This window comes from Panthera tigris, chromosome C2, assembly GCF_018350195.1.
Source record: "Panthera tigris isolate Pti1 chromosome C2, P.tigris_Pti1_mat1.1, whole genome shotgun sequence".
NCBI lineage: Eukaryota > Metazoa > Chordata > Mammalia > Carnivora > Felidae > Panthera > Panthera tigris.
This window is the reverse complement of record NC_056668.1, coordinates 119,788,641-119,812,325: the sequence shown is the minus strand read 5'-3', so window position 1 is coordinate 119,812,325 and position 23,685 is coordinate 119,788,641. Positions and strand designations below refer to the sequence as shown.

Sequence of the window (23,685 nt, the reverse complement as noted above, 5' to 3'; positions counted from 1 at the left end):
AGCATATTTTCTGTATACATATTTTTCTCAGTTGTGAAATCTAACACTTTGAACAACACTAGCCAACTATACCTTAGTGAACAGGAAAACATTTTCATGGGTGAATGGGGAGTGTAACTAACCCTTTACCATCACATTCAGGGCAATTCCTTTGAGACTAAGCATGCGGTCTCAAGTTTCTGATTAAAGAGAAAAGGCCTGATTTTATTTCTTACCAAAGTTACTGGAACAATAATTGCTCTCCAGAGTCCCCGTCCGTCTACACTTTTGTTGACACAGGGCCACGGTGGGTTTTAAACCTTAATTCAAAGAATAAAGACATTAAGATTCAGGAAAATGAATTCAATTGCCATTGGTGTTTAGACCTGAATCTACTTAAAATTCCTATTTATTTCCCTGAGCCATCAATCCATCATTGCAATGGAGTAATTACATTCAAAAGAAATTCTTTATGGTACTAACTACTGTTCTCATTTCCTCAGGGTAACTCAATACTCTCTGCTGAATTTGGAACCAGAGATCAAAGATAACCCACATTTTGCCCTCTTTTCTTCCTTCTTTATACATAACACTAACCAAAAATAGATATAGCTTCCTTGCACCCTGCTTAGAAAAACCCAGTGCAAAAAATATGAACTCAGAAAATGTAGGTTAATTCTTCACTTTACAAAAGGAATCCAATGGTGCTCCCCCTGAGGATGGAGGGAGTTTTCTCGGTGCCTTTAAAATAGGCACCTGCCCAAATGTGGGTAGTACAAGGTTTTAGAAACTGTGTAAAGTGTATTATACCTGTAATGAGCTGCAATCCATCACTATACATCTATTTTGAGTCTGCCATTGCCTATAAGCATTTAAGAACTGGGAAGTAGACTAATTTAAAAATAAAAGTAGATACACAGAGTAGTTCTCCAGCAAAGGTGATTCCTCCCCTTGGGTGATGTTTTGCAATGTCTAGAAATATTTTTTGTCACAACTAGGGGCTGCTACTGGCATCTAGTGGGAGATACAAGGGATGCTGTTAAATATCCTACAATAAACAGGGCAGCCCCCAACAGCAAAGAATTATCTGGCCCAAAATGTAAATATTGCCAAGGTGGAGAAACTGTGGGTTACCAAAATGAAAATATTTAATTCCCATTATTATCAATAAAAATGTTTCCAAAATATTTGCTAATTATTCACTTATATGTGGCAATATGCTAGGAAGAACTAACAAAACAGCTGTAACAGAATTGTACTTGTTGGGCAAGAATTTGCAGCTGTAACACTGCCCTTCTAGTATGTTTCTGTGAACTCTTCTCTGAATTTATTATTGATTTACTCTTACTTTGTACCCATACTTAACTCCAAAAAGGATCTCAAGTGGATCACAGTATTAAAATATGTACAATTTAATGTTAAAATACATAGAATAGCATGTGTGTGTATGTGTATACTTTTTTTTTAAGGCAAAGAGTTCAGAAAACATTTAGAGGGAACACTGCTCCAGAAGTTGGGGACCTAAATTTACCTAATTACTGGAGTCAAAAAGTAGTGGTGCTAGTGTTTCTCCCTCTCTGATGAAAGAGCATCCTTTCAGTGGACACTGGAAACCAGCTCTTCTAAATCCCAGAATGTCAATCTGGAAGCTGAGTGGCAGTCCCACCCTGCTCCTTCTCCTCCTTCAGTAGATCCCTGCTCTCCTGCCTTTAAGTCATCACTAGAGCACCCTGACCCTTGTCCCCTTCCTGTCTGCTCTCTACCTGCACTCCTGGCATGGCATCTGGTCCTCAGCCTTCCTCTTCAAGTGCACCTGCGACCATCTCGGTGGGTGTTCCCTCCTCCCAGTGCCACGGCTCCATCCTTCCCAGACTTTCCCTCGGCTCTGTCTCCATCACCCAGTCCCAGGTTCACACGTTCTCCCGTTAGTCTTTCATCACCAAGCTTTCAAGTTCACACATCCTAACATCCAGTGTAGATGCCTCTTGTTCCAGCTCCTATCTTTTCAGTCTCTTTTGCCAGTATATCCTTCTTTTTAAAAAGTTGAGGTTTCTAGAGACTGAATTCCAGCAGCCCTTGTCCTTTCACTTCTAACCTCTCCCTAGGTGATCTCATTTTGGATCACAGTGTCAAACACATGTATGTTGATGATTCTCAAATTTAAATCTCTTGCTGAAATCTCTTCTAGAGGCCATAGATCGAATTGGACATGATTACTCCACTTGAGTGTCTCACAGACACGTCAGACCCAACATGCCACAGCTTAACTTATGATTCTACCCCTAAACCCCTTTCTCTGCTTCAGTGAAAGGTCACACCTTCCCCTGAATTGTGCAAACCAGAGACTTGAGAGGCATGATTCACACCTCCCTGATCTGTCTAGTACCAATAATCACCAATTAAAGACCTGTTAATATCTTCCAACGCCCCTCGCTTGCACAACAGTCAGAATTTCTGGACTCTGTGTATTTCTGTCACAGCACAGTTCACCTGGACAACCACGAGAACCTGATTGTCTTGACCCTACTATCCATTCACCTCACAACTGGCCAGAGCTATCTTCATGAAGTGGGAATCTGATCCTGAACTTTGTTTAAATCCATCAACAGTTGCCCCCACACTTAGGATAAAATACCAAAATACTTAGAAGCATAAGGAGAGAGGTGGTAGGGCCTAAAGATGGAACTAGAAAGAGAAGCTAGGTACAAAGAGTTCATGAAGGGTCTTATATATGTCATGAAGGAGTCTGGCTCCTGGGCTGCCCGATATGGTAGCCACTTGCCACATGAGGCTTCTTAAAAATCATTAAATTAAAATTTAATTCCTCAGTATCACCAGCCACATTTCAAGGGTTCAATAGTGGCTACCGTATTGGATAGCACAGGTGTAGACAATGAATTCAGGTGGGAGACATGGTCTGCTTTGTGTGTGTGGTGGGAGGCATGCAGTGGGGAGGTAAGATAGAGGAACTCAAAGATGACTTAAAAGTGTGGCTACTGATGCTGTGGACCCTGCTTGGGAAAACAGGCGGAGAAGCAGATTTGATGCACAAAATAGTGTAATAAAAACAAGTTGAGTTTGATAGGTTTTAATTTAAATGCTTAGCAGTCAACAAAACCCTAGGAGATCATTATAAATCCAGGTTGGCAATTTCAGAGGTTTAGGACTGGAGATAAAATCTAGGGAGCCACTAGCAGCACGGTGCTGCCAGATAATTCAATGGAAAGAATAAGGACACCAGGTTCCACTGAGATGAGCTGAAGAAATGAGAAACACTGCTGTAATATAGCAGTACATGTCTAGGCCACAAGGTGGCATACTTGGGGAGCACTCAGAAAAATCCGCTCTTCTACAAGTGCCTATACTCAGGTCAGCCCTACCAGGGGTGCAAGCAGAGAACGGCGGGCTATAAAAGCTGGGCTCATTTCAAACTACTTTGTATCTTAACTTCAGATCCTTCATTCCCACTTTTTTCTTTCTCTCAGATTTAGATTTTGAGATCTGAGGCCTGAAATCTCAGTGAATGGAGACTTAGTATAGGGATACACTCTTGTCTCTCCATTTCTTAGGTTATGCTCCAGACCAGTTTCCCAATTGGCTTCTATAATACCAACTTACCCCAGTTTGGGAAAAAAAAAAGAAGTATTTTGTATAACACATTTTAGAGTGAAGCGAGAAAAACAACAACATACACATACACAATAAAACCCAAACCAAAAAACTGGCAGATGTGAAAACAGGCAGGTATCAAGGCCCTAGAACTTTAATTTTAAATACTACAATTCTATGTAATAAAAAAAAAAGCCATAACTTTAGAGGTACCAGAAAAGAAAAACTGGGTTTATAATGATCTGTGCCTATAATAGGGTTCCTAGTAATTTTTAAGTGGTCATAATTTTCTTACATGACTCTTAAAAATTATTAGCTTATAAAATTCTTACACCTTACACTTTTTCATTAATGGAGTTATATTATTCTTTTAGATAAGTTTTCATTTTATTTAACTTAGTTTAGTTTCAAGTATCTTTGTTTTAATTTTTTTTTTCTACTTCAAAAGAATTTTTCTTATACTCCTGAGGTGTGTGCACAAACATCAAAACAGAAAAACTTACCCGTAGTTACAGGGAATGTGGTGGTAACAGGTGGTACTGTAGTTGTAGGCAATTTTTTCGGCCTGAATTTGTAGTGACCAATAAATCCATCTGCAGTTAAACTTAAGTCTGATAAGAACTGAATGAGAAGTTCATTTCTCTCAGATACAATTGGCCTAAAAGAAGAAAAACATTAAAAAAATTTTTTAAGTGGCACCTCTCTGAATTGTAGAATCCTAGCTTTCCATTTGACAATAGATCACTATATGTTTAAAAGTAAAAGTTAAGGGGCGCCTGGGTGGCGCAGTCGGTTAAGCCTCCGACTTCAGCCAGGTCACGATCTCGCGGTCCGTGAGTTCGAGCCCCGCGTCGGGCTCTGGGCTGATGGCTCGGAGCCCGGAGCCTGTTTCCGATTCTGTGTCTCCCTCTCTCTCTGCCCCTCCCCCGTTCATGCTCTGTCTCTCTCTCTGTCCCAAAAAAAAAAAATAATAAATAAAATAAAATAAAATAAAAGTAAAAGTTAAGATACTTCAAAAGGTGAAAGTCTCAATGTGCTCAGAATTAATGCTAAATAGCTAACATTTACGAGTGTTCAGATCGGCACTGTTACTCACTTTCTAACAGAATAGGCAAGTGAAGTTCAGAGAGTTCAAGTGATTTACCCAAGGCCCTACAGCTAGCAGGTAAGGGAGTCAGAATTTGAACGTAGGACCAGGTGACCAAAGAGACTGTGTTAGACATTGAGACCAGTGTAAACACTGAAACTGTGGCTGGTTCTTCACAAGCACCTTAGAGTCTGGCCTGACTTGGGAACCACACAGCTTCTTTTCATTAAGACTCTGGATTTGAGCTGGCCTGGGGAGCTAGGGATGCTGGCCATAGAGAGTCAGATGGAGAAATGTCATAAATGAATTCCCATGCACTGTGAAGACACAGCCAGAGGGATCATTTTGGTGGGCTGGTCACCAGGGGATAAGAAAGCCACGTAGGGTTTAACGTGACTTCCATTTCATTTTTAATGAGAGCTCTCAGGCAGGCCTGAAATGGAAACGTTTCTGTTTTATAATCTCAATAGCAGAATGCTGCGAAGTTGAAAGAGAAAGTGATTGCTTTGGTGGTTATGAATGACATCATTAAAGAACTCTTAATTTGAAAGCTATTTTAGGGACTTGCTGGTTAGCTGGTACTAAAGATTTAGTGGCGATAATAACTGAGGCTCAAAAGCACTTCTAAGTCTTAGGGAATAACTATCATATAAAATAGTTTCATTTGAGCCTTCTCTATTATTATTTAAGCAATGGTTAAAAAATGCTGTTTGGCTAATTCTATTTCAAGACTATTTAATTCAGAAGTGGGAAAAACGAAACAAGTTATTTAATTGAGTTAATTAGTGGTTTGACTAAACTCTTTTTTGAGGCATCTTCTCAGCCAAACCACTTTGAAAATGTTTTTTTTTTTTTACATTTATTTATTTTTGAGAGAGAGAGACAGAGTATGAGCAGGGGAGGGGCAGAGAGAGAGGGAGACACAGAATCTGAAGCAGGCTCCAGGCTCTGAGCTGTCAGCACAGAGCCCAACGTGGGGCTCTAACCCACGAACCGTGGCATCATGACCTGAGCCGAAGTCAGATGTGCAACCGACTGAGCCACCCAGGCGCCCCAGCCAAACCACTTTGTAGGCATCATGAACAGCAAATAATGGGGCAACTTAATTTTTCTTCCCACCTGTCAGCTACTTTGAGTGGGGATGGTTGGGGGTGAGGAGGTAGATCTGTACTTGACCAAACCAACCAGTTAGAAAAACTGCAGGATCTTTTCTGTCCTGAAGGCTATTAATTACCTTCTGAGCCAAGGGATGGGATGAAGCCAAGACTGAGCTTCGTGACCTACATTTAGCATTCTGGTCACAAGAGTGACCGAGATCATTTAAATAATGCTTCTGAGAATCAAGCCTTTATCAGAAACATTGTCTTGCTTTTGAAAACATATTCCATTCAATAAATATAAACAATATGCATGAAACAATTCCCAGCCACAATTACAGAAAAAAATATGTTAAACTTGTTTACATGATAAAATTACAAAAAGCACTTATTACATGCAGCAAAGGAAACCTTAAGACCTCATCAGGTCAGCCTTCTGGGCATGATATTATAATTATAGTGATCATCTAATGTCTTTTCTATGAACTAATCTTGGGAGCATCAAATTGGAAATTAAATTTTCTCAAGGAAGAGTATTGTAGTAACAGACATTTTTGTTATGCTGCTGCTGAGCTCTAGCATGAATGTGACAGAATCACAGTGCCATAAACGTTCTGAGGGCTACGTGTGCATCCACAAATTAATGTAACAAACCACTAGAAAGGCAAGAGGTACTCTTCCTTGGATTCATTCCATACTGGCAGATCCTGGGAAGGGATGGAAGATGCTCTTTGGTCTTACAAAGCTGGCTGCGTTCACTATCTCTGCTTTGTCATCCCACAGTCGTCGTCGTCTTCAACCACTACAGCTAGTCAACCGCCATGTCCTGCCAATCTTGCCTAAATATTTCTTGATCCACATCCTCCTCTCCATCTCTACCATCCTTCCTCATCTCCTCATCCTTCCCCACCTCCTTGACTTTACCTGGATCTCCTGCCACAGCCTTCTAACCAGACTCTCTGCTCATGTCAAGGATGGGGATTCTAAGGCACTGGTCCCGCCATTTCCTGACTAGAAGTATTTGAAAGGCTCCCCTGTCTGTAAGATGTGGAATCCAGTTCAGTGCTCCTGCCTCTCTAGGCTCCAACTCAAGGTTTGGGCTCCAGAATAGCATATGCCTCCCCTGTGTTATCTCTATTGATGGAGTGTCTTCTACTTGGAATGAGTCTGTCCTCCCTTCTGCTTATGACCAATGCCAACTCTTCCTTCAAGACTAAGCTTCAAGAGGCACAATCTCCTTCAAAAAGCTTCTCCTGACCCCACCACTTGTGCTGATTGGACCAAAGGACTCCTTGTCAGAAACGTACCTGGCATATTCCTTTGCCATTTTAACTATCTGCCTCGTTTCATCCCTCCTACCAATTATCTTTGTTTTTTATTTATTGTTGTATTCCAGCTACCTAACACAGTGCCCACCACATGGCTGAGGCTTAATGAGTGTTTCTGAACTGAATTCAATGGTGTTGATACTGCCCTGAACCCGACACAGGGATGATGAACTGATCTCACCAACCACAGCACTCCTCCTTCTCTTCAGACTTTTAACAGGGGAGAAGTCCCCCAAATAGGTTTTCTCATTTTCTGCACTGCCCCATCCCAGAAGTACTCTATGAAAAAAATATTCCTCTGGTAAAAGTGTTAGTTGGAGGACTGGCTGTCAAGCTACTCCAGACAAACTCCTCAGAAGCAAGGAGCCCCCACTTTGTGACCCCCTCCCCACCTGCATGGAGGCTATCACTATGCTGGATTCTATGTTTCTCCTTTTCTTTACCAACAGATTTACCAGTAAATATGCATCACTAAGCATGCTTTTAAACTTCATATAAATTGGGGTGCCTGGGTGGCTCAGTCGGTTGAGCGTCCGACTTCAGCTCAGGTCATGATCTCACAACTCGTGAGTTCGAGCCCCGCGTTGGGCTCTGTGCTGACAGCTCGGAGCCTGGAGCCTGCTTCGGATTCTGTGCCTCCCTCTCTCTCTGCCCCAACCCACTTGCATTCTGTCTCTGTCTCTCTCAAAAATAAACATTAAAAAAAAATTTATAAACTTCATATAAATGAAAGGGTATGGTGTGCATTTCTCTGTTATTTTTTTTCACACTCAGCATTATAACTGTGAGATTCATCCACTGTTTTCACTGCTGCATAGTGTGAACTATTCTCTTGTTGATAAATATTAGGCTATTTCCTCTGCCCCCCCCCCATTACAAACAATATCGCTAAGAATACTCTTGTGTATGTCTTGTGGTACACATGGGCAAAAGTAACGTTAGTGGGCACCCCAGGAGGGTAGTGTACATATTCTCTGCTAAGTCACAGGATACATGCCCATCTTCAACTTTACTAGATAATGCCAAGCTGATTTCCAAAGTTGTTGTACCAATTTACACTCTTTATAAAGATTTAGTCACTGTGCAGCTTTCTTCCTTTGGGAATGTCTTGTCATGTCTCTTGCCCATTTTTTTTTCCTATTGAGTTGTCTTTCCTTAAATAATTTTTAGAATTTCTTGATATATTCTGGACCTAGGGGTCTTTGTCAAATATGTTACAAATACCTGTTTCTGTTTTGTGCCTTCTCTTTTCCCTCTTTAAGGTGTATTTTAACGGGCAGAAATTCTCATTTAAGGTTCCAGTGCATCTGTAGTTGTGGTTCTGTGTGTATGTGTGTGTCATTCATTTTTCCCATATGAAAACAAATTGTTCCTGCCTCATTTTTCAATGAGGCCATTTTTTACCAGCTGACCTGTGACTCTCTGCGATGTGCCCCATGTGCAGACATGTGTGGATGTGTCTGGCCTCTCTTTGGTGTTTTCATTAGTCCATTTGTCAATCTCTGTTAAAATCATATTGTCTTAAATACAACAGCTTTCTGATATGGCTCCATCACGTAAGGCAAATCCCCCTGCCAAGTTCTCCTTCAGAACCATCTTAGTTTTGCCCCCATCCCCAACTCCCTTGCAATTCCATGAACATTTCAGAATCAGGCTATCAGGTTTAATGAAAAACCAATTTTGTTATTTGTAAATGACATTGATTTTTCCTATTCACGAGAACGGTATACAGCTCAATTTATGGAGGTTTTTTAAAATACCTTTTAGTAAGGTTTTATAATTTTCTCTTTTCAGGGCTTGCACACAATTATTAGATTTATTCTTGAGTATTTTGTATTTCTGTTGCTATTAAAATAATATTAATAAACTTTTATTCAAGCTATTTAAGAAAATATATTCTTGAATAAATTGTTTCCAACAAATAAAAATATAAATCTAAAAATCATACTTTAATCTGGTAATTAAATTATATTAATAGCTTTTCTAAGTTCAAACCAATCTTGAATTCCTGGTCAAACAGCATTTTCTATACATTGTTAGATATGACTTGCTAATAGTTTTTCCATGTTTATTTATTTTTAGAGAGAGAGAGAGAGAAAGCAAGTATGCGCACATGTGGGAAGGGGCAGAGAGGGAGAGAGAATCCCAAGCAGGTTCTACACTGTCAGCACAGAGCCTAACAAGGGGCTTGATCCCACAAACTGTGACATCATGACCTGAGCTGAAATCAAGAGTTGGGACACTTAACCGACTGAGCCACCCAAGCACTGTTGGGCTTTTCAACATTTTTGCCCTCTGATGATTTCTTTTTTTTTTTTTTTTTTTTTTTTTTACCAACTGAGCAATGCTTAAAAAAATTTTTTTTAACTTGGGAACACTGTTTGGTATTTGTTGTGGTAGGATTTTAAAGGCTATCTTATTTTCCATATCGCTAGGAAATGGAATTTGAAATTTTTTTTTTAAATACTTGGATATAAAGACAAGGAGAGACATGGTAGAAAAAGCTACAGCAGGATAGGGGGTCAAGAAAGGGTTACTTTTCTTCCCCTTATTTCAGGAGAACTTAAATTTTTGGCTATGGGAAACAAATAATAAAGGCAGAGGCTAAAGATGGAGATGATGGAGAAAAAAACAGGGCTACTAGGTAGAGGGAAATTTCAAGGGAGAAAAGGAGGAGGTCAGATGGAGGATGCAGATGAAAAGACTGGCTTGGAATAAAGGAGGGTGCGGTAGGCTGATAATGGCACCCCAAGATGTCCGCATCCTAATCCCTTGAACGTGTGAATATGTTACCTTATGTGCGAAGGGACATTGCAGGTGTGATCAAGTTCAGGATCTTGAGAAGGAAAAGAGTATCCTGGATTGTCTACTTGGGCCCTAAATGTAACCACAGGTATCCTTAGAAGAGAGAGGTTTGACTCCAGGAGAGGAGAAGGCAATACGATGACAGAAGGACAGACAGGAGTGATGTGCTTTGAAGATGGAGGAGGAACCACAGCCAAGAAATGCAGCAGCTCTTGAAGCTGAAATAGGCATAGAAACTGATTCTCCCCTCAGAGCTTCCAGAAGGAAACAGCCCTGCTGACAGCTTAATTTTAGCTCAGTGCAAGGGATTTCAGACTTCTGACCTCCAGAATTGTAAGAGAATACATGTATTGTTTTAAGCCACTCAGTTGGTGGTAATGTGTTACAGCAGCAACAGGAAAAAAATACAGAAGGAACACCTTTGCTAAGAGCTTAGAAATGGGCCTTTCTCTAACACATTTGGCTGCAGAGTCAAGTTTGGGTATAGTAATGTTCAAATTTTAGCCAATTTGTATGTATTAACAATTCTTAATATTATCAAACAATATAAATGAATTTAAATTGAAAAAATGAATTTAAAATGAAAAATACCTTGTTTTAACTTAAATGTGTCTGGGGGAATCATAGACATGCATGTAAAAATCAGGTGATGCGTATAATCGAATTATGTTTAAGCAACAGAGTAGAAAAGGGTATTTAAAAATTGACATAATGGTGACTTTGACAGCAAACTGTAGTAACGTCTTTTTTTTCCTTAAGATTTTATTTTTTTAAAAGTAATCTCAACACCCAACATGAGGCTCGAACTTACATCCCAAGATCAAGAGTTGGAAGCTCTACTGACTGAGCCAGCCAGAGGCCCTAAGCTATATTAATTTCAACTGAGGCTTTCTCCAGTATTGTATGTGAAAGGGTGAAATATCTTGCACCAAAATACATGTGTTGCACCAATACAGAATAGGGAACTAAGAGGAATTAAGCAACTGGCTCGATGTCACACAGCTAGTAAGTAGCAGAGCTCTAAGCTCCATAAATGTTTGCTGATAAATACACAGTGCCTTTCAGGCTTACCCAGCAAACATTTGAGCGACACGGTGAGGAAGAGGTACAAAGCCACAAGAGGTCCAGGACAAGTCTCTGATCAGGTAAAACCACCTGGGTCATCATGAGCATCCAGGTTTCCGTATCTGGATCCTCAAATTTCAGCCCCCTGCTTTTTTCTCAGAATTTCCCCCTTCCACTCTGATGCTTGAGCTCACCTTTGCAGGGCAGTGACGTATCCAGGTATCTGGCTAGTATCTGACTCTGGGGCATCACCAACTCTGCATCTGTTATCTGTTTGGCCGCTGAGGCCTCGCTACACTCATTAATGCCTCCTTACTCTCTGGGTTGGCTATTTTTTGTGCTGGGGCTGTATGGGACTCTACTGCCATGGAACAAACCCAAGAATTTGTGAACAAAACAACAACAGCATAGAATCTTCCAGGAAATAAAATATAATTGGGCAGTTTAATAAGAAAGAAGTTTAGAGCTACTAAAATATTAATGAAATAAAACAGGTGCTACTTACGCGGGTGGACTATCACCACAATACTTTCCAATTCTCTTAGCGTCGTTGACTTCCCCACCATTAAACACAGCCACAAAATCGTATCGGCAGTAGTTATCACGCTCGACATCAAACTTCTCAAATTTTAATTCTATAAGCTTTAGAGAAAGCACAACATTAGAAATGTCAAGATAGCTTTGAGGAATAATCTCACCCAGAAATCTTCCTCTCCCCAGATCTGTAGGATATCATGATTTTCCTTTGTCAAGAAAATATTCCTTCTGTTTGAATTATTCATTTCTTATGGTTTTCATATTTCTTCTGTAGTTCACAAAACTGTGGTATTACTTTCCTTTAATTTTTAATCATTCCAAAAGGTCATCTCAACCCTAGTTAAGATCTTAAATTTAGGAGACCTGTTCACCTACAGCTACAAAAGTATGGGAACACCACACAACCCTAGCAACCTACATTAAGACCATAACTGGATATGTGTTAGAGTGGGAAGCAGAACCTATGCCAACTTCATTCTTCTCGGAGATGTTCCCCTGTGTTAGTGTATGCTGGGGTGTGGTGTAAGTGTATGCATTTGGGTGGTGGATGGAGTTGTTCCCCTTTCAAGGGAAAGAGAACAACATTCCCATCACATGCAAAGGAGTCAAATTCTTTAGGACCAGAGATTCAGGAAGTGGGGACTGACTGTGATGTCTTCTTGAAGTATGTCTGAAAAGTGTGCCTACTGAGTTGAGCACAGCCTACTTGGTGATGTAGTTGATTTTTGAAGAGGTTGCATAAAAGCACTCATATACCAAGTCAGTGTTAGATTTCTTAAGTATTTCTTAACTTTTTTTGCCTAAGTACCAATAATAGTGTCCAAGTTATTCAAGTCAATAGGAAGTTTTGATTTAACAGGCAATCATTCCCCTCACAAGCAGATTTTTCCAGAGCACCTCCAACATATGAATCAAAGGAAATCTCACTGGGCTCATAAATACCCACGGCACCCAGACAGCTGATCTCCACTTTTGCTGGGCAGCAGGTGGGCAGGTAACCCTCCCTGCTGCTTCGGGAAGATAATGGGCATTAATTCCTGTTAGGACAGGCCCTAGATATTAGCTAAAGAAGACTCACACACAGTAACCTAGATGAATATGATAATAGCAACAGCATCACGGAGGGATCAAAGGTAAATTTTGGCTTTGAAGATAATTGTCACATATCTACATATTTACCCACCTTTAAAAAGTCAGCACCAGTTAAGGGTGAATAATAGCTTATTCATATTTAGCAGTGCTTTAAATCGTATTAAAATACTTCCTCTCTGGGTCCAATAACTTCTCACCAGTTGGTAATAAAATGTTTTCCAGATTATTAAAAAATTGGCTGACCTTTCTCTACTTAGTCATATAACAGCTTTTAGAGAGAAGATTAAAAAATAAGTAAATAAGTAGGAGAATAGAAGGGGAAACTATGATAAAAAATGAAGGTTAAGTCTTTATTGGAAGAAAATGCCCAGAGATTGGCACAGAAATTACTCAGGATTTAATTTTCCCAGTTTATTCTTCTCTGACAGCGCTTCCAGTGATTTCAGACATTACAACAATGATTAAAAACTCAATTGGCTAAAGTAAAAAATCACGTTAATAAAATGAAACCCAAGTTTAAATTTAAATAAAGAGATAATAGAAAAAATATGCTGAATTGTAATCTGCAAGTATAATTAAGTTGAAATTATTTAAACCAATATATTTACAAATGTCACAGAAAGAAAAGTGACCAAAACCATCTCAAGAATTACATACTGCTTAAATGTTGAGAAATGTGATTTTTAAATGTTACTTTAAGCTATAAAAAGTTAAATAAGTTTATAAATCTTTCATCAATAAGTAAATGACCAGATTTTTATTCTTAAAAATAAAACTGGGTTTGGGGATTACGATCAAAGTGTGTGTGTGAGTTCAAATCACCAATCTGCATGGTACGTTTGCCTGAATAATTTAACATTAAAAAATGAATATATGGCAAATAGTATCTGTGTAAGTGATACAAAAGATGAGTTTATTTTTTATTTTTTTAATGTTTTATTATTTATTTTTGAAAGAGAGAGAGGGAGAGAGAGAAAGGGGGGCGGAGGAGCAGAGAGAGAGGGAGACACAGGATCCAAAACAGGCTCCGGGCTCTGAGCTGTCAGCACAGAGCCCAACATGGGGCTCAAACCCACAAACCATGAGATCGTGACCTGAGCCGAAGTAGGACCCTTAACCGACTGAGCCACCCAGGCGCCCTTCAAAAGATCAGTTTAGAAAAGTTTTTTTTAACAGTACCATAATGATCACCATCTAGTGTGTGATTAAAGTCTGTAGTGTTTGTAACAATAATAATTCTTTGTTTTCCAACATCCACAAAGTAGACTTGGTCTACTCCCATGCTAAGTTTTCTCCTGTAATTAATATCTAAAAGTGGTTCCCAGAAAAGATAAAATTTTATATAACCACAAACTAATAAGCACTGGAAAACTAAGAACTTCTCTCTTGATTGTTTTAGAGGATTGCATAAAGTTATTTGTGGGGAACCTGAACAAATTTTATGTTAAACAACAACCAAAAAAAATCCACAGAGCAGATTAGCTTTCAGACTTGTTCTCTGAGTGGAAGATGTGGTGTGCTTGCATTGGCTTTGTCCCAGTGAAGCTGTCAGGTGCATTTAGCGTGTGAACAAATGGCAACCTGAAACGTGTACATGTACTTGGGGATTCTAACCCTCCCGTATTTAGTCACTGCTGCTTATAACATTTTCCACAGGGTTAAACAATCTCACAGGGATTTGCTTACTATTTACATTGAAATTTAAAAATTGTATTTCTATAATTTATATAATTAAATACATGACTTAGCAAAAGCAATTTTAATCTGGGTCTTTTATGAAGAGATACCTGTGCCCAGCAGGGCCTTCCTCACCCTGCATGCTAAGCTCTTGAAAGATGGGCCCCTCATACCATCTAGGCAATTCACATGTGCATGCTTTCTTCAGATTTTCAGGGAAGCTTACCTGATTCTTTGGGGCTACAATATGCCACACACAAGTGACTCCTGCAGGGTAATCACGGTCAGGCCAGTTGGGGGTTTTAAAAGAGCCAGAAGGTCTTTCAAGGCGTCCTCCACAATACTGATCCCCTAAAGTTATTAAGTACGAAAAAAAAATCCAAGTTTATATCCTGATATAGGTCATGGCAATGCAACTATAAGGAGATTGGGAATTTGGAAAATTGGTGATAGTACAGTAAATAAAGGCAATGAGAGAAGCTCTTAAATTTTTTCTTAAGAAATGGTCTCCACATACATCTCCCTGCCCTCCACACACATGCTGAATGATCTCTGTTACTTGACATATCACATCAGCACAAGAGAACATAGGAGTAGAGTGAGAGCTATCGCTTCTTTTCTTTCTTTCATTTTTTTGGACAAGTAAAGACAAAATCTTTGGCCAAGAACTCATTCAGAAATCATGCAGGCTCAACAAATTACACAGATTTTAAGAACCCTCAAGGCAGAGGTATTTATTAATAGGATTAAAACCCAGGTGCATGGACAAAATTTGAATTAGTTGGCATATAAAACTCCCACTACCAGAAAACTTTATATGCTATACATCTTTAATATTTTTAGGAATAATTTTTGTTTGTAAAAATAATACGGGCTTATAAATTTTCAGCAATACAGAAAAGCATCAAAAAAATAAAAAATTACCCCAAATCCAACCATCTAAAACTAACCACAATTAATATTTGAGAAACATCATTTCAGACATCTTTATGCACATGGACTGATAAGTCAAGAGAAATAATTTTAGAAAGATATTTTAACACCAAGTTCTAAATTTAATTTTACTTGAATTTAACTAACAGAGAAAAACTGAATTCAAACTAAGGGAACTAATATACTTTAAATATTTTTTTGACACAGAAGATAATAATTCTTAAAAGGCATCTCTAAGAAAATGTGTTATAAAAATTGAGGTTGGATAATTTATAAAACTTTTACTCATGGAAAATTTCAAGCATAAACAAAGTAAACAGAATAACATAATGAGCTTCTATGTATCCATCACCCAATTTCAACAATTATTATCATTCTACTATTCTTTTTATTAATACTAATGTGCAATCCCCACCACCTGATGATGATGATGATGATGATGATGATGATGATTGACAGATTTCAGGGAGATAAATTCATGTGCAATGAAATGCATAAATCTTAGCTGTACTAATTTGAAAAATTGATCTGCCCCTGAAAGCCAAACTACTAGGATGATATAGAATCTATTTCCTACCAAACTTCTGTACCCCTCCCCAGTCAGTCTGGACCTTCATATAAAAGGACCTTCATATACTCTGGACCTTCATATAAAAGGAATAGTGTATTGTGTATTCTTCTGTGTCTGGCTTCCCCTGCTTATAGGGAGAGGCATTCATGTTGCTGTGTGAGTTGGCAGTTTGTTTCTTCACTCCGCTGAGTAATATTCCAGCATATGGAAATACCTCAGTTTGTTTACCTCTTCTCCACTGATATTCATTTGGGTGTTTCCAGTTTGGGCTATTGTGAATGGACATTCTGTGAACATTTTTGTAGAAATCTCTTTGTGGACATGCGTTTTCATTTTGCTCACACAAATACCCAGGAGAGCAATTCCTAGTCCAAGAGTAGATGTAGATGTAGATGTTTAACTTCAGAAGAAACTACTAAAAATTTTCCCCTAGAGGTTGCAGCATTTAAGTCTTTTATTTTTTTTATTTTTTATTTTTCCCTGAGAGAGACGGGGTGTGATAGAGGGAGGAACAGAGAGAGAGGGAGACACAGAATCCGAGGTAGGCTCCAGGCTATGAGCTGTCAGCACAGAGCCTATCGTGGGACTCAACTGCAAGATCAAGTCGGATGCTTAACTGACTGAGCCACCCAGGTGCCATGAAAATTTCTCTTTTTACTTAGATTTCTATAATTTTAATGTTCCTCAGTATGGCTTTTTTTTTTTTCTTTTTTTTTTTTTTTTTTTTTTTTGTCCTGTTTGGGGTTTGTTGATCTTCTTGGCCCTATAAATTAATGTTCTTCACTAAATCTGGGTAGCTTCAAACCATTATTTCTTCAGACATTTTTCCTGCACTATTATCACTCTCTTCTGGGACACAAATTACACATTAGACCACTTGATATTGCCTCAATGGTCTCTGAGGCTTTTTACCTTTAATCTTTTTTTCTCCTGGTTCTTCAGACTAGGTCATTTCTATTCAAATCCACTGACTCTTCTACCATCCCCAATCTGCTCATGAGCCCACCAGGTAAATTTTTAAATTTCAGACTCTATCTTGCAGTTCTAGAATTACTTTTATTCTTTTTTATAGTTTAGCTTCTCTTCTGAAATTTTCAGTCTGTTACTTATTACACATGTATTTCCCTTTAAGTCCTTAGATTTTATGTCCTTAGACATATTTATAATAGCTACTTTAAAGTGCTTGTCTGCCAACTGTAACATCTGAGTTATCTTAGGATTGGTTTTTACTGACTGCTTTTTACTGGACTCTAGACACACTTTTCTGGTTTTATCAGATGACTAGATATTGGATATGATGAGATATTAGATATTAGAGATTCTAGATTCTGTTGTGTTTCTATGAAAAATGACTTTTGTTCTAGCACTTGCCTAGACTCAAGCTCAAAGTCGGTCTCCCTGGCAGCAGGCAACAGCTGTAATCTCTGTTCACTTTCATGTTTCAGTTGATGCTTTTGTGCCAGGCCAACTGGATTCTCCTCTGCACATGTAGAGTTTGGCTGCAAGCCAAAGATTTAGGTAGATTTTATATGTATACTTTGTGCGTCAATTCCTCTGTAGCTTCCAGCCATGATTTCCTTCCAAACATTCTGGCTGCTCTGTCAGCCCCAGATTCTGTCCTCTGACCTCTCAGACCAGTAATGTTGCACGATAGCTCAAAGCAAGAACAGATTAGGGAATGACTTCAAGCTAAAGGCTCCAAATTTAACAAATCTTGCCCACTGCAGTTATCTTTCTTTATACATATACAAATATTTACTTATTTTTGAGAGAGAGAGAGAGAGAGCGCAAGCGTGAGTAGGAGAGGGGCAGAGAGAGAGGGGGACAGAGGATCTGAAGTGGGCTCTGTGCCAACAGCAGAGGGCCTGATGTGGGGCTTAAACTCATGAACCATGAATTTATGACCTGAGCCAATGTCAGACCCTTAACTGACTGAGCCACTCAGGCACCCCACTACAATGATCTTTTAAGGGTAGAGGTTTCTACCCTTGGGTGCTCATATGTACTGACATGAAAATTCCCCCACACATAGTTCTCAGTGAAAGAAAAAAAAAGCTGTGAAACACTATGAATGTATGGCCCCACTTACATTTTTAAGAAGCTATTGCAGAAGTACATATGTATAAGTGCATACACAAAGGTATGGGACCACCACCATGGCTCTAAGAGGGGACTATAAAGGAGTTAAGGGGTACGTATCTGTATCTGTATGTGCATATACATATGTAAGCTTCACATTTTTACTCCATAAGTTTCTGTATTTGAATTTTAATAAGAATCACATGGGCTTTAAGAAAAAGAGACTTTTTTGAATGGTTTCCTAGTGGTTTAGTGGCATTTTCCAGCTATTTTTGAGAAGAACTGGTCTTAAATTTTAGATTAAAGGAGTGAACACATTTAAGGTGCCCAGAACACAGCCTAACACACAGTAAGCATCCAGTAACTGTGAGCCATCATTATTGCTGTTATTAGCATTATGTGGAAACGATACCTCTTTCATTTGGTTCGGCAGCAGAGAACATGGCCATGAAGCCATTCCCAGCTGTGTTGGCGTCAGAAATCATCTGCACCATCATCTTGTTACTACTGGACACAAGGGCTCCAGGCCGGAACGTGCCACAGAAGCGCCCAATACGCTGGCCATTGGCGTGACCGTTGTACACATCCACAAAGTCATAGCGGCACAGGTTGTCACTCTCAAGATCTATGAATCGGAAATTAAGAACTACTACTTTTCCCTCGGGAACCTGAAAAGAAAAAGACCAATTGGAAAACCATGTCATGAAAACAATACCTCAGGCCTTCACGTCTAGCCAATTACTAAAGTGAGCAGATGAAAGTATAATACTCAAGATGATGCTTTTCTTCCCTCAAATGTGAACTCAGCAAAGGTTTTCTACCATAACGAATTCCTAATAAAATATAAGTATTTACTCTCTTTTGGAAAATCCCACAATTCATTAGGGTACACAATCTTATGCCGAGGGAGTTTATCTCAACAAAGTTGCAAAATATTGGGCCAGTCTTATTAATTAATAAGTCATTGCTTACAAAGAATATCAGTCCTGATTGCACCTTAGCACACATTTGCATATTGTAAAACACCATGGCACCCAGAGGTATTGCTTGGCAAAGAAACTTACAAAATATCATTTTTCACAAATAATACAACAGGATAATCTCTATATGTAGAATCTCTCTATGAAGATCCAACTGAAGGGATTATTTGGCAATCATATACTTAATTTATACATAATTCAGTTTGGGTCCTGAAAAATCTAGATCAACTATTTACACTGAGTACACTAAGTAATTAAAGAATCATCTCTTCTCAAGTCACTGAGTTTTTGTTTTCCACATGAAAACTTTATACACTAGGCAACCTTGAAACACAATGTACTAATAAAAAATATGAGTTTTCACTTTCTCATAAGACTTTCTTCACCATAATTTCTTCCATATATTTTTTATGATGCTTCCCTTCTTGATTCCTGAACAGACAGAAAAAAATGGCTACAAAAGCATTTGGCAGGATTTTTAAAAAATTTTTATTTATTTATTTTGAGTGAGAGAGAGCAGGCACTTGTGCACAAACGATCAGAGGAGGGACAGAGAGGGAAGGAGAGAGAGAGAATCCCAAGCAGGCTCCACACTGTCAGTGCAGAGGTCAACACGGGGCACGATCTCACAAACTGTGAGATCATGATCTGAGCTGAAATCAAGAGTCAAATGCTTAACTGAGCCATCCAGACACCCTACATTTGGTAGGATCCTAACAAAATCCCCATTTCTTTTCTAGTTCACACCATCTTTTAACTTATTCATTCAAGTATTTGATCATAAAGTCTCAATCAGATTTGTTTTACCTTTTCAACTAGATGAGATCCCCCACTGAATGGCCTAAGAATTTCATTCTGTAAAATCTTACAGATGACAAAAGTCAGTGATTTAAGAGACAAAACAAACCCACAACCACCAACAGAGGTTGGTTTCTATTCATCTTAAATAATTATCTCATACTCAAGGGTCAATAGATGCTTTAAGATAAATATGGCTTTCCATGTTGGTGAGTTCAATGTCATAAATTCATTTTTCTGTGATAAGATGAAGTGTTTCAGTGCTATTTGCCTTTTGTATCAAACACATACACACCCCATGGTTAAAAACTGGAGTGCAGTAGTCTCAAGAGAATATTTTGGCTTTGTCATGGCTGTATTCTAATTGCTAGGAGCTTATCTTAAAAGGGTGAGTATTAGAAGCTCCAAAGCCACAGGCTATGAAGCTGATAACAGAAAATGCAATTTAATTTTGACACATTCTGAGATATCTCTTGTAGTATTTCTCTGGGCTTTTGTTGATGTTATTGTTGTATTGATCTTTTTTTGCAGACAATCTCTAGCCTATCATCAGAAAATTAGAAAAATATGATGCCACATCTGTAACCTTAAATATAAGCAATCTATCAATCACTGAAAATTTTTTGGTCAAGAAAACCATTTCTGAAGTAGATTAATTGAATGTGGATTGTCCTTGAATGAAGAGTGACTGTATGTGTAAATGTGTAGATAAACTGTGTGGATGGTAATTCAAAGCTATGAGTCTCTTCCACCCACAGAGTATAGATATAAAAGAAGGGAAGAGGTGGAAGGATTTACCCTTGGAGCACTCTGATGTCATCACGACTTCCAGATAAGGTCAAACCGAGATAGAGACTGAGTTAGGAACCAGTCAGAAGGGTGTGGTACCCAGAAGCCAAATGAAAAGAGTGTGTTCAAGGAGAAAGAACTAGCCAGCCGAGTCAGGTGTGGCTGCTGAGTCAAAGAGGATGAGGACTGAGAAATGGTCACTGGGTTTAGCAACTAGAGGTCACTGTAACTCTGACAAAGCTATCTTGGTGGAGCACCAGGGATAAAGCCTGATAAGAGAAGATCAAGAGAAAATGGGTGAGAAGAATTGGTGAAAATAAATAGGGACAAGCCTTTCAAGGAACTTTGCTGGAAAGATGATCAGAGTAATATGTGGGTACCTGTAAGGGGGTGTGGGGTCAAGGCAGGAGAGTTACAAGGGGCTATGTTAAGTCTCATCTGCATGCCAATGGGAATAACTCCACAGAGAGGGCAAAACTGAGCAGAGTAGGAGAGAGGGGCAGTTGCTGGGGAATTGTCCTTGGGTAGGCAAGGGAGGATTTGCTCTAAGGCACAGATTGGGGCGGTGGCCCTAGATGCACCTTTCTGCCTAGTAAGAAGAAGGGAGGCAGGTGCAGGTGGGGTTATAGGTGAGGCTGTGGGAGCAGATGAAATTTTTCTTCCGTGAAATAGAAAACAAGGTCATCAGCAGCAAACGTGGCTGTGAGAGGAGCTACTGGGAGTCTGAGAACAGGGGAGAAGGTGTTTAAGTGGATCAAGGAAGGGCAGCAGGAGTGTCAGGAGTGCTGAGGGCCCATTTGAGGTAAATAAATTAGAAGTGAGGCCTGTGCTTCGGATTCTGTGTGTGTCTCTCTCGCTGTCCCTGCTCACACACTCTCTCTCTCTCTCAAAAATAAACAAACATTGGGGCGCCTGGGTGGCTCAGTCAGTTGAGCAACTGACATCAGCTCAGGTCATGATCTCACGGTTTGTGAGTTCGGGACCCACATCAGGCTCTGTGCTGACAGCTCAGAGCCTAGAGAATGCTTCAAATTCTGTGTCTCCCTCTCTCTCTGCCCCTTCCCCACTCTTGCTCTGTCTCTGTCTCAGAAATAAATATTAAAAAATTTTTTTAAATAAATAAAAACCTAAAAAAAAAAAGTGAGTCCTCTCTTCATGGTTGTGTTTTTCTCCAGCTAAACACAGCCCCCTGGGTAGAGGTGCAGGGCAGGTGGAGAGTTGGATTTAAGCAGCAGGGTTGGGAGGCTGGAGGAGTGGGGTGTAGTGTGCCAAGCAAGGACTGTGGAGGAAGAGAGGGTCCAGAGAGTTGAGGACGTAGGCAGAGGAGTGACCATAATGATGGCCCATGGAATCTAAGCTGGGTAAGGACAGAAATCATAAATCAATGAGGTGAGGACAGTTACAACATAGATTGTGGTGGAGACGAGGATAATGGAAGCGGGTGCCAGAGGAACAATGGAGGGTAAGTGCATTGGAGGACAGAAGCTGTAAGACCCAACAGGATCCTCCATGTAGATACTGAAATTACTATAAATTATAACCAGGAAAAGTGTTGAAGACAGGGTCAGTGAGCCAGGGGCTAAAATTTATAAGAAATGAGGAAGATTGTCCCAGGGTATTTCTGCAACAGATGAGCAAACAGGGGGCAAAAGAGGGCAGAGTCTTGTTTCACTGGTAAGTTCTCAGTTCTTTGACACTGAGAAAGTTCTGCTGAGTCCTTTCTGTGGTCAAGCTGGATACTCATTTCCAGTGGGATAAGTCAGCATATGGTCAGCAGTAGAAACAAGGTTACATCACTGAAATTTTGAACACATCTTGATCCCAATAACAAACCCTGGCAAAAACTCTTTTAAAGGAAGGATGCAGAGAGCTTTATCAGTTGAGGTCTACCATAACCAGAAACAAATGCCATCTTGCATTGAAGGCCAAAGAGCAATCTATTGTGAGGGAGACACATACTGCGGCAAACTCTCTCACCACAACAGCTGGTCTTCATTTTTATGAGAGTAATCCAAGATTATCTGATGCCCTGTGATGTGAACTTTGCTAAGAGTTCCTAGATGGTCATTCCAAAGGACTTTGTAAAGCATATTCTCCAAAGATGACCCCACCACTATAGTCTGTACTCCTGATTTTTGTTAAGAATATATATAGAGATACATACGTAGAGTAATACAACAAACACCTGGGTACCAGCCATCCAGAATTAATTATTGTTAACATTTTGTCAGCTTTTTTGAGAGAAAGAGAGAGCACATGTGCAAATGGGTGAGGGGCAGAGGAAGGAGAGGAAGAGAATCTTAAGCAGGCTCCATACCCAGTGCAGAGACCGATGTGGGGCTCAACCTCATGACCCCGAGATCATGACCTGAGCAGAAATTAAGAATTGGACGCTTAACCAATTGAGCCACCCAGGCACCGCCTGTCAACACATTTTTAAAGTCTCCTTAAAAATTTTGAGATAAATGGGGCGCCTGGGTGGCTCAGTTAAATGTCTGACTACAGCTCAAGTCATGATCTCATGGTTCATGAGTTTGAGCCCCATATCAGGCTCCAGGCCATGGAGCCTGCTTGGATTCCATGTCTCCCTCTCTCTCTCCCTCACAAAATGAATAAAACACTAACAATTTTTTTAAAAAATTTGTTTTCAGATAAAATGAGGTTTGTCATCCCCATCCCAGGCTTATCTCCCCCTCCTTTCTCAGAAGCAACCACTGTCACAAATTTAGTGGGTTTCTTTCTGTGCCATTCAAATTACTATCAGGGGTGCCTGGGTGGCTCAGTCGGTTGAGCGGCTTCAGGCTCAGGTCATGATCTCATGGGTTCATCAGTGAAGAGCCTGCTTCAGATCCTGCGTCCTCCTCTCTCTCTCCCCTTCCCCTGTTCATGTTCGTTCTCTCTCTCTCTCTCTCTCTCTCTCTCTCTCTCTCTCTCTCTCTCTCTCAAAAGTAAGTATTTTTAAAACATACCTCAAAGTACTTTTATGTAGGGGCACCTGGGTGGTTCAATTGGTTAAGTGCCTGACTCTTGATTTTGGTTCATTCAGATCATGATCTCATGGTTCAAGAGACAGAGCCTATGCTGGGCTCTGTGCTAACAGCAGGGAACCTGCTTGAGATTCTCTCTCTCTCCCTCTCTCTCTGCCCCTCCCCCACTTTTGCTCACTCTCAAAATAAATCAATAAACTTTAAAAAATAAGCCAAAATACTTTTATTTAAATGTATATGTGTCCATGCAAAGTACACAGTTGTTTTGTGTC

At 39.7% G+C, this 23,685-nt stretch overlaps 1 protein-coding gene across 3 annotated transcripts in view; it reads right to left on the bottom strand.

The window, feature by feature from the left end:
* PCOLCE2 (procollagen C-endopeptidase enhancer 2) overlaps nt 1-23,685 on the bottom strand; it is a 61,288-nt gene that overhangs the window by 4,905 nt on the left and 32,698 nt on the right. For all 3 annotated transcript variants that reach the window (XM_042956854.1, XM_042956855.1, XM_042956856.1), the window contains 5 exons: nt 18,272-18,527; nt 14,503-14,627; nt 11,476-11,612; nt 4,092-4,246; nt 216-299 (listed from right to left, as the gene is read on the bottom strand). In XM_042956854.1, coding sequence (XP_042812788.1) covers nt 216-299; nt 4,092-4,246; nt 11,476-11,612; nt 14,503-14,627; nt 18,272-18,527 — 757 coding nt within the window. The remainder of the gene's footprint in view (nt 1-215; nt 300-4,091; nt 4,247-11,475; nt 11,613-14,502; nt 14,628-18,271; nt 18,528-23,685) is intronic.